At 40.1% G+C, this 11,354-nt stretch overlaps 1 protein-coding gene across 1 annotated transcript; it reads right to left on the bottom strand.

Moving 5' to 3' along the window:
- Positions 1-1,523: 1,523 nt before the first annotated feature.
- On the bottom strand, positions 1,524-7,798 carry LOC124145302 (signal recognition particle 14 kDa protein-like). The gene is made up of 5 exons (XM_046515028.2): positions 7,674-7,798; positions 7,487-7,559; positions 6,149-6,255; positions 5,755-5,787; positions 1,524-3,499 (listed from the first exon to the last, which is right to left on the bottom strand). Exons 1-5 carry the CDS (start codon positions 7,692-7,694, stop codon positions 3,419-3,421), a joined length of 315 nt encoding a protein of 104 aa, XP_046370984.1. The 5' UTR covers positions 7,695-7,798; the 3' UTR covers positions 1,524-3,418.
- Between the last annotated feature and the right edge of the window lie 3,556 nt (positions 7,799-11,354).

Below are 11,354 nucleotides of genomic sequence, written 5' to 3' on the forward strand. Positions count from 1 at the left end.
CATTGTTTTTACACATCACAGACTCGTCTTGAATTACAGAAACCTAAATATTTTACTAGTATCTAATAAATAACATTGCAGGGGATTTCGTGGCATTTGATTGGCTAACCAAGCATTTGGGTGCTTAAACCGAAAGAAAGAAATGGCCACGCCCACTAACGGACTGGTTTCCTGGTTGGATTCTTGATAATAGAATGGGCGGGGCTTGTGTTGTAATCATGGGTGAATCTCTGTGCAAAGCCTTCAGTATGTCGCCAAACCCGACATAACTGTGACCACAGCAAAGACTATGGTAACTATGTTTTTGCAACAAAGGCCCATACATGGCCACTTCCCACACTACTGTTACCATAACACAGGCCATTGTGCATCTTTCCGAGGCAAGGGAGTCATAAAAGACCACTTTCAACCCTTGCCAGACAAGGCTGGAATTTCTGGGCTCGATCGTAGCGCCACCAGTTGCAATTATGAAATTAGCGCTTCGATCCCCCTTCCTCTTGACCAATCAGATTCCACCTCTCATATTAGTTGTATTTGCTTCAAACAAAATGGCGGCACCCAGTCAAGACGATCTCATCGATAATCAAGATCTATATTGTAATAAAACGGGTCTTACCCCGCGAAGTGCATTCATCCAATCACGTGAGCACCTTGATTAAAAAGATGAAAAGATTTGGAAAACATTTGTCGACGATCAGTTGTCTGTACATATCCTTTGCAAATATTGCAGTCGAACAAAATCTGCACATTGAAATCCATGTTAATTTCGAACCGGATGTCGATTTCGTAACGCGATTTTGATTTGACTAAGGTTAGACTCGTAAGTTCAGCCAAAATAAAATTCCAGCCTAGTTCGGCAAGGGTGGAAACGACATTTACAGTCAGTAATGGGGAAAGATGGCCACTGTGACAAAAGTAGACACTGTGCCTGATATAATACCACTGCAAAGGACATTGTGACTACACCAATGGCAATTTTAGTTTCGTTTGTTGTTGACCACTGCAATATTCCAGCTAATTGACAGTGGCCTGTAAATGACCAGTGACCTGTAAAAGTCCAGTGATTGACATCATGAGCAACGATCTCCTCAATTAGGACATGATGACACTGACTTAAACCAAGTCAGTGGGTCTGACCACCAGATCCTGACAGTCGCCTCTTACCACAAGCATGATTTCCTGAACACCCGTTCTAACCCGGATATTCACAGGGCCATTTTAGTTGACTCGTACAAGAAGCACTGTGCCACATTCTAACAGACTTCAAATACCAGCTTCCTGAATAGTTCAGGGGCGGTCGGGTAGCCTAGTGGTTAAAGCGTTCGCTCGTCACGCTTAAGACCCGAGTTTGTTTCCCGACATGGGTACAATGTGTGAAGCCTATTTCTGGTGTCATCCGCCCTGATATTGCTGGAATATTGCTATAAACGTGGCGTAAAACCATACTCACTCACAAACAGTTCAAATGGACCAGGATGTCATCCACATGTTCAAAGACAACACCACAAACAAGAAACACAGTGTGCTACTGACTGAGCTGTATTCTATGCTTGTATATACAATATAAATACACATAATTGTGTTAAATCACAAAGAAAACACCATAAATAACTCAGTCAGCTTCAGACAGTCAACAACCGGGTTCCTCCATGTCCTTACTGTCTAGAAGGAGGAGGAAAACTCCCCCCACATTGATAATAAAACATAATGGAAAAATGAATGTAGATAATTGTTAAATCATTTCAAAACATCTTCAGTTTTATCAGTTCTTTCATGTCTCCTCCTTAACATAAGTTGTGTGAAAATGCTGACATCTTGTCAAATTGTCCCCTTACATCAGCTACACTCAAAGATTCCTACATAGAAACATTTAACCTCTACCTACTTCAACAAAACCATCATTTATTCAATACTATATGTCAGTATATACATTGAAATTATTTGGTACCAACTTATTTACCATGTTTACAGGTGGCATGTATTTGTTTGTTTGTTTTTTAACGCCATACTCAATATTCTAGCTAGATGGAAGCGATCTGTAAATAATCGAGTCTGGGACAGACAATCCAGTGATTGACATCATGAGCATCGATCTACGCAATTAGGATACGATGACATGCATCAACCAAGTCAGCGAGCCTGACCACCCGATCCAGTCAATCGCCTCTTACAAGCATAGTCGCCCTTTTTGGCAAGCATTGGTTGCTGAAGACCTATTCTACCCCAGATCTTCATGTGGCTTGTAACAAGATCAGAAACATGTATGGAAAGTATTGAGGGTGCCAACCCCCTCCTCGGAATCCCCCAAACCATCAAATCTTTCATCGGAATCTCATTGCTAAACCCTGAATCACAAATACTACTTACACAAACCTCAAAAGCATTGAGAAAATGCTGCAATTTGAATGTTGAATCTCTGTACCAAGTATGATTTTATTTTCGTCCCGCATACCACACTGCTGAGACCTGAATAACCTCTAAATAGACCCTGATTTCTGCATACCAAAAAGGGGGTTGGCTAGCTCAATATTCAAACACGGTCTGATAGGTAAGGGAAGTAACTCTGATTTGCATGTCATTACACTACCAGCTCTACAAGCCCTCCCGGTCATATACTGGAGTTACAGGGGTACCAGCATTACACTCTCTGCATAGAACTACCTGACATACTTTCTTCAACAGAAAACATTTTCTTTCAGAAAATTTGTTAAAATCTCAAAATATGGGGAAGCCCAAGTTAAGCATGTTATCAGCAAGTGAGTATTCCAGCAATATCACGACGGGGACACCAGAAATGGGCTTCACACGTTGTACCCATGTCGGGAATCGAACCCGGATCTTTGGCGTGACGAGCAAACGCTCTAACCACTAGGCTACCCGACCCCCCCTTGTTATCAGCAAGGAACTTTATAGTCAGTTGTAATCTCATCACAAGAGAGAAATAAATGAAATACTGTACTTATTATAAAAACAAAAACATTTGGTGTACTTGCTCACATCTTCAAATGAAAAATTCATTCAGATCATGTTTACCACAAAAATTAAACAGAAACTGCAAAACAGCAAGGTAGGGAATGCATTTGCATGAAAGCTGACAACAATGATGATTGGCAGGTGTGCATTTCACTTGGTGTCATCATGACTAAACAGCTGTTGTGGACCTGCTGACATATTTAGGGCTGGTCTGTAGGAAATGTGTGAACAGTTTTAAATAAAATTCCATCCACGGTCTATATACAACCACAAGACTTCAGTTGTATTTGTCATGTATTTGATAAAAACGTGGATCAGTGAAATAAACATGAAAAATCAAGGCTAGTTGAGTCACGGAAACCACAACAAAGTTTGTTTTTGCCTTCTTTCACATGTTGAGTAGATTGGGGGGATGATATTTTATGACAACAGGTATGACCAACATCTACTGAGTGGCTTTCTTCTTCTTCCCTTTGTCTTTCTTCTTCATTCCATCCAAGTTTCCTTTGATGAGATTAGCATATGCCTGGAAGATGAAAACAGTAATATATATGGGGACACACAGGTAGGAAATATATGTGGACACTTCTTAAAAGTCATTATTGAGGAGTCACACAGATAACAAGAGATAAAACATCACATTTTCAATTGCCAAGAGAACAGTTCAGTTGCATCTCGAATGAACCATTCTACACCCACATTAAAAGTTCATGGCGCTCCTCCAAACTGTCCTAAAACTAAACAGTGGGTGTCGCGAAGTGGCCCAATCTCATTAAAATCAGATCTTGGTTCTCACTGCCGCCAAACAAAGTTCTGAGGACATCACATTAGCGGTCATGTCAGAACGACCTTTCACAAACTTTGACCGACCACTGAATTGACTAACAAGAAGTCGACATCAGCCAATTAGAAAGCAGCTTTCTCAAGCTTTACGGCACTCGTTTCAACCTGGTGACATCCATTTCAGACTACACTTGAAAAAATTATCACTGTTCTTGATTAAAATTTTGTAAACTGAACAAACATTCCAGAAGGTCTAATATATGGTTGAGATTGTATGGCAGTGCTCCCCATGCCTCCTCTGATCAAATGTTTATCCCATGGAAGCGAGAATTGACGATAATTTTGACGGAATCAGTCGTACGGGCCATAACAGTCGTTCAGAACACACCATGTTAACCTTTTCAAGGTTGCATGATTAGAAAACTCATTCCGACTGTCACTTTCATGATCTGGTAAGCGACACTTTGATTGGTTGGATGAAAGGTCATTCTGACGTGACCTGTAATGGGATGTCCTCAGATATTTGTTTAGTGATAACAAGAACTAAGATCTGATTTTAATGAGATTGGAAGAGGCCGAATTTGAGGTCGTATAGCGACCTAGCAGGGCTCTGAAAATATAAGAACTCCTCTCCCCTGAAACATTTTTGCCTGCTCTCTCAGAGATTAAATCTTGGCTTCAATTTGCCTCATTTCGTAGGGATTTATGAGCAAAAAAAGATGTTTACAACATACAATATGGTGGCCGGTTGTCATTCTGTGGAGATTATCAAACATGAATAAACATACATGGAGAAGGGGTGAAATTTTGAAAGCCAGACGGGCCATCTACTTTACAGTTCAGCAAGCCCTTTGTAATTTTAACTGGACATGGGCCAATGGGCCAGCAATTAAATCGACCCCTGGTAAACGTATGCATAAATGTTGTGCATAATGGTAAACACTGTAAAACACTCAGTGGCATATATCTATATCGGTTACTGCCTGTAGACTGGTGTCAATGCAAAGCGTATTGGCGACCTGCTTTTCTATCCCTATTTGGGCTGGGATGAGCTGGGTGTCTTGGGTACTCTGGTCAAGTGGGTACTGAGCACAAACCTGGGTACCCACAGGACAACCTGGACACATGCTACATTGCAGTCACATGATATATTGTTTAATGACAAAAATTATCCATGAATCCATGATTACACTACAAGTCACTAATGTTTCGGATTTCTTTCGGACTATGCATGCATTCCTTCTGACTGTTTGAGCAAAGCTTCAGTCAACTTCAGTGTATGCATGATCAGAGCATTTAATATGTGTAAATACTTATTGCCAGGGCTCTGGTCAAACAATTCCGAATAGGATATTTTGTAACCATCTCTTGAGACCTACAGCGGGTACCTAGGTAGGTTGGGGTTATTTGGGGTCGGGTACCTGGGTAGTATATTGCGACTCATTCGAGCCCTCTTCCCTGCAACATATCGTGGTAGTAGGTGAGGTGAAATGGGGTTTAACGTCACATTTAAGATTATTGCACTTATATTCAAACATGTATGAACATGTGTGTGCGGCTGCTTGTACTAGTCTCATTTTATAGTGCCACCCCACAGAGATACCATGCCGCAGTTTAACATGAATACCCCACTCTGAGCCTACCAGTCCTAGTTTCAGCTCCTTAATGACGAGCACTAGGCAAGCTAACATCAAGTACCATCTTTTAATGTCTTTTGGTACGATCAAACCCACGACCTTCCACTCCCCGAGTAGATGTTCAATATAATGGTAGCAGCATTTTACTCAGACATGGCTGGACACACAACCCCTACTTTCACACATAAAATAGCATATCACCACAGCACAATTCATAATCAGGTATAACAAGCTTGGGGTTATGCTAACTCTGCTTATTAACCAGTAATTCAATTCATGTTCAACAAATAATTTACAGAATGATGGGTTACCATGGTTACTTAATCTGTGCCATCATAATTCATTGTTGAAAGAGACTTACCAACTGAAACTTATTGACATCTTTCTGATGCACCTGAAAGAGAACAACACACACATCAATACATCTGTGTACATAGTTAACAAGAATAGGTCTTCAGCAACCCATGCTTGAAAGGCAACTAACATGATCGGGTGGTCAGACTAGTTGATTTGGTTGATGCAGGTCATTGTATCCTAATTGCAACAATGTTTAAAATGATGTATTTTGCCACTACCATACTTGTAAACTATTATTTGTATATGGGCCTATACCATTGGAAATGGTCAAAAGGTCTACTGCTGACTTTCAACTAGTGGTTATGTAAAACAACAAGATTTTGGTAGAAAACAAAGTCTATAAATTTCACTAGTCTGGGACTAACAGATGAGTGGCTGTGTCTATCCCCCATACTCACAACAGTACTGATCTTCTTGCTGCCAAGCGCTGCGCGTATCAGACACTTGTACTCTGTTGGGTCTGGCACATGTCCAGCTCTTGGTAAAGGTTTTGTTCTGCCATCATCTGGACAAAAGTATCATATATAAAACATGAACAGATAATCTTCAGGAAATACTCGTCTGCATCTAAACATTACGTTTACTCTGCTGGGTGTGGGAATTCACATGTGAAGGGTGATTGAGTACGGTTTATGCTAACTATGCAAAATTCCCGCATTGTGATAGGGGATGTCAGTTAATGGCTTCATACATTGTACCCGTGTGTGGAATCGAACCCAGGCCTTGAGACATAACAAGCGAATGTTTTAACCATTATGCAAGAGACCATATAATGGTATGGTCTCTGATTATACTAACCAACCATCCAACATCACGAGTGAAATGTGTGGTGTAGGAGCTACACGGGCAAAGAAAACAGGTGAGCTGCTTTGTATAAAGTACACGGATGGTCTTCTTAAAAATTAATTATAGAGGAACAATAGAACAATCAATAGATGTAAAAATTTAGAAAGAAACAGAATAAATTATCATTGAACACATATTCACTGGCAGCTGTGGATGCTATCATAAGCATATCGTGGGCTAGTATGAAGAGTTATAAATATATATACTTTATTCATAAATATATCACTCAGCTACACGTTAATCACAAAGACCAATTAAGAACGTAGAGCGGTTTATTTCACAACAAAACATTGATCTATCATAAGGTCATATCTGGAGATTCGAATGAGCGCTCACAACTTGATGACATCATATACTGGACGACGTTACTTTTGAGAGGTGTGTGTCTAGTGAGTTGTTCCCCATAGATGTAGCTGGAGTATGCAGAATGATAGTATCCAAAAATGGGAGGGGCATGACAATCAGTATTAGGAGAAAATGTACAGATAATCAATATGAGGATTGTGAGAATATGTGATTGTGAAATACCAGACTTCATGAAATGGACTTGTCCAACATTGCCGAGGTCAGATTCTATTCAGGGAGTCATCATTATTAAAATCAAGGTAACTATTTTCAAAGCTTGTACATTTTATCAACATTCTGAAAGAGCCTATAGATAAGGTTGATATCTCATATAAGATTTCGACTCGTGGTCGCTTATTTCTTAAGTAAATCCTACATCGCACATTGGCAGATCTATCTTACGGGATGATCCATAGCCAGGCTCCGTATTTACATTTATTAACACAAATAAAGTTTCACTTTTATCCGTTCAAACATTTATATTGCACTGAATAACATAGTAAATATTTATTTAAAGTTCTCATCAACCAAAACATTCGTCTTACATCGCTTCATGGTGAGGCTGATCGATCCAGATGTTTTCCCCTTCTGGAAAAGTCGAGTGAGCTCCGTAAGGAACTGAAATGTAGAGGGCAAGTATTACTCAAACCACATGACACAAAGGAGAATCTTTTCAAAACTGTCGAAAAATATATCAAACTTTTGATTTAAAACAACATATGTTTTACTCACAAAGTCATTTTCCAACAACATGCTGCCAACAAGGTGTAACTCTTTTGCAATGAAGTCAGTATACTGAATTCAGGAAATAGTAAAAGTGACCTTCCGTTACCTAAAACGAATATTAATTGTTAAAACACTAGGACATAAAAGGGAAGTAAGGATTTAATTTAGCTAGTTATATTAACACAGTAAATAGTAGTTAAATTCTGGAGTCCAAATAATGGCCACACATAAGTTCTAACAGAATTAATATTGATCTTATTCAAACAAATATATATTCGTAGAATTTGAGCCTGATATTTCAAGTCTACCGAAGCCATTGATTTGTAACAGACTCATTGATTGGTTCAAATTAATTCCTCGTGAATCGGATAGTCACACCGGACTGGTCTCAGTAAAGAGCTCTTACGGTCGTTTTCATATTGATATTTCATGTAAGTAAATAAGTATGAGACATCACGAGCTGTCGATCCTGTTAAATATTGTTCCTGTACAACTTCCGTGTTTGCATGTATTTCCAAAAGTGTCAAATTTAACATTCATATTATATTTTTTCATTTTGTGCTAGTTGGTATAGCTAGCTGTTACGGTTAAAAAAATTAACGGTTGGATAATGGTTTTAGCAATTGAGATTTTAAAATAAAATAGGGTACGAATGCACAAGTACACACAGCATATGGCTTTACAACAGGAACAATACAAGTTGAAATGGGTAATCTATTACATAGAATCTCTGTATGTAAACAATATGTATGTTCCTCCTTGCATTCAAATATTAATACAAATATATTTTCCTTGAATTTTCCTAGAAACAAACCCGTTTCACTTGCACCCCATGCAAACTGACAAAAACTTTTTCTTCATCCTCTCAATCTGTGGCTTGTATTAGTTAGACCGCCTCCGTGGTCTAGTGGTAAAGTGTCCGCCCTGAGAGCGGAAGGTCCGGGGTTCGAGAGCTAGCACTATAAATTGGCATCAGTCCGGACTAGTACAAGCAGCCACACAAACACACACACACACACGTGCAAGCACGTCGCTATATAAGTGCAATAATCTTGGACGCGACGTTAATTTCACCTCACCTCACCTCACCTTGTATTAGTTATGTATTCAGTTAGACCGCCTCCGTGGTCTAGTGGCAGAGCGTCCGCCCTGAGAGCGGAAGGTCCGGGGTTCGATCCCCGGCCGCGTCATACCAAAAGACGTTAAAATATGGTACTTGTTGTTACCCTGTCTGGCGCTCGGCATTAAGGGGCTAAAACAAGGACTGGTCGGCTCGGCGTCAGTATACTGTGTCTGAGTGGGGTATTCATGTTAAACTGCGGCATGGTATCTCAGTGGGCTAGCACACACGACATGCACGTCGCTATATAAGTGCAATAATCTTGGACGCGACGTTAAACCCCATTTCACCTCACCTCACTATGTATTCAGTTATGTGCGTAAGGTTTTGTTTGTTTGTTGTTTAACGCTTCAGTGTGCGATATTCCAGCTGTATGACGTCAGTCCGTAAAATTATTAATCAAATCTGGACCAGACAATCTGGTGATTGGCATCATGAGCATAGATCTACACAATTGGGATATGATGACATGCACCAACCAAGTCAGCGAGCCTGACCACCCGATCCGGTTAGTCCCCTTTTACGACAAGTAGGGGTTGCTGAAGACAAATTCTAACCCGGATCTTCACGGGATACTGTACGTAAGGATAAAACTTAAAAGTTACAAAACTTTATCCGCAAAGATGCCATTACATATTTTGTATTAACCGTATAATTCATGTGACCAATGTTGTAGATGAATAGATTACTTACACACAATAACTTTATCAATGTAGATCATAATTTAAAATGTGCTAATTTCAAGACACGACGCCTTATGATCATTTCAGATGAACGAGCTTAATATCCGTGTATGGTATTTCCGTTTGAAAAAGGGGGCACGGGTGACCCAGTCGTCTAAGGCGCCGTGATTCGCTGTGCAGAGTTACGTCCCTTGGGCACGCCAGAAACCTATGCTTGTGGGTTCGAATCCCGTTTCGCCCCGAGTATGTTTCTAGGTTTGTCAGCACCATACCCGTGCTCGTGGGTTTCACCGAAGTGGTCATCGTCTGAGACCTGCATCACTTCGGGCTTTCCTCCCACATTAAGCTGACACGCCGCGATATAACTTGAATACTGTTAAAAGCGGCGTTAAACCCAACTCACCCACTCACCATATGAAAAAAACCTGTAAGTCATTTTATGTCATCAAGTTGTGCGACTGGTCTACGGGACCGGGACTGTCAGTGTTACGTCCCTTAGATGCAAACTAATGATGCGCCGTGACGTGGGAAGAGTGAGTGAGTGGGTGGGGTTTAACGCCGCTTTGAACAGCATTCCAGTTATATCATAATGTGTCAGCTTAAGCGTGAGCAAAGACCGAAGTGATGCAGGTCTGAGACGTTTACCACTTTGATGAAGCCCACGAGCAAGGGTATGGTGCCTACACACCTAGAAACATAATCGTGGCGAGACTGGGATTCGAACCCACGATTATAGGTTTCTGATCAGCCAAGGGGACGCAACTCTGCACAACTAGTTGGGGCTCCTTAGACGACTTGGCAGTCCGTGCCACGACTGAGAAAGACATTATGCATTAATGCAAAACCAATCTAGATTTTGATAATAGCAAAGTCTAGCTACACTGTAAAGAAATTGTCGTAAATTTACGATAAAATCACTGATGTCATGTTTGCCAATCTTTGTGTGATTTTAAATTCAAAATGTATTTACATTCAAAATATAAATTATAATTTACAGTTTTTCTTTAAATGCACATTGATTCCGTATTTCAGCAGGGAAGAAAAATTTCGCCCGTCACATAGTTGCCGTTTTCGCCAGAGAAATCGGTGACGTTTTGCTGAGGTGCCGTTTTAGCCTGCACCCAAGAAAATCATCCCCAAACTGTCAGTATTTGTATTAAATGCATACATAGAAATTGCAGATTTGTAAAAATGTATTATTCCACACCAACAGTTAAATATAATACATAGGGTGTGTTTCTAATTGACACCATGAAAGAAAAGTTAAAGACAACTGCAATCATGTTCCAGTGTACGTTCGTCCTAAAGATGCACGTATCTAAGCCTCTTCTTATTTTCTGTTGTAGGCTTAAAAACGATTCCCCCCCCCCCCCCTTTTATGTTCGCCCATGTGTGGAAATCAATTTCTTATGATTCACCCGTAGCGTAAGTTTCGAAACGCGTATAACGGTATTACATGTATATTCTAGACTTTTTCAAACTGTTAGGGCTGTGAGAGACTTCCATATTTAGAAGGCACCTTGGTCTCCCCAATTATTGTTTTATTGTATAGTTTTCAGTTTGAAAATATGTAATACATTAAAAATTGAATAAAATGGAGTATTTTGGTTACGTTTATATGTTTTCTTTATTAAGCCCGGTTTTTAATGTTGGGTTTAATTATTATTTTCCCTTTAAGGCAGAGACCATATATCGGTGTATTGTCTCTGTGAAAGGGGATAAAACTCGTCGTCAGGCCCTGCAATCCAGGTAGCTTTATAAAATCAGCATTACGGATTGGTCATTTATGATTCTATCGTATTTTGCTAAACATCCGGGATTCGAACCCACATTCTCAGAGTGAGGCACTTAATCGCCAGTACAGAAAGTCAGCGATCTAATCCA

The sequence above is a fragment of the Haliotis rufescens genome, unplaced genomic scaffold, assembly GCF_023055435.1.
Source record: "Haliotis rufescens isolate VD_foot unplaced genomic scaffold, xgHalRufe1.0.p SCAF_3, whole genome shotgun sequence".
Taxonomy (NCBI): domain Eukaryota; kingdom Metazoa; phylum Mollusca; class Gastropoda; order Lepetellida; family Haliotidae; genus Haliotis; species Haliotis rufescens.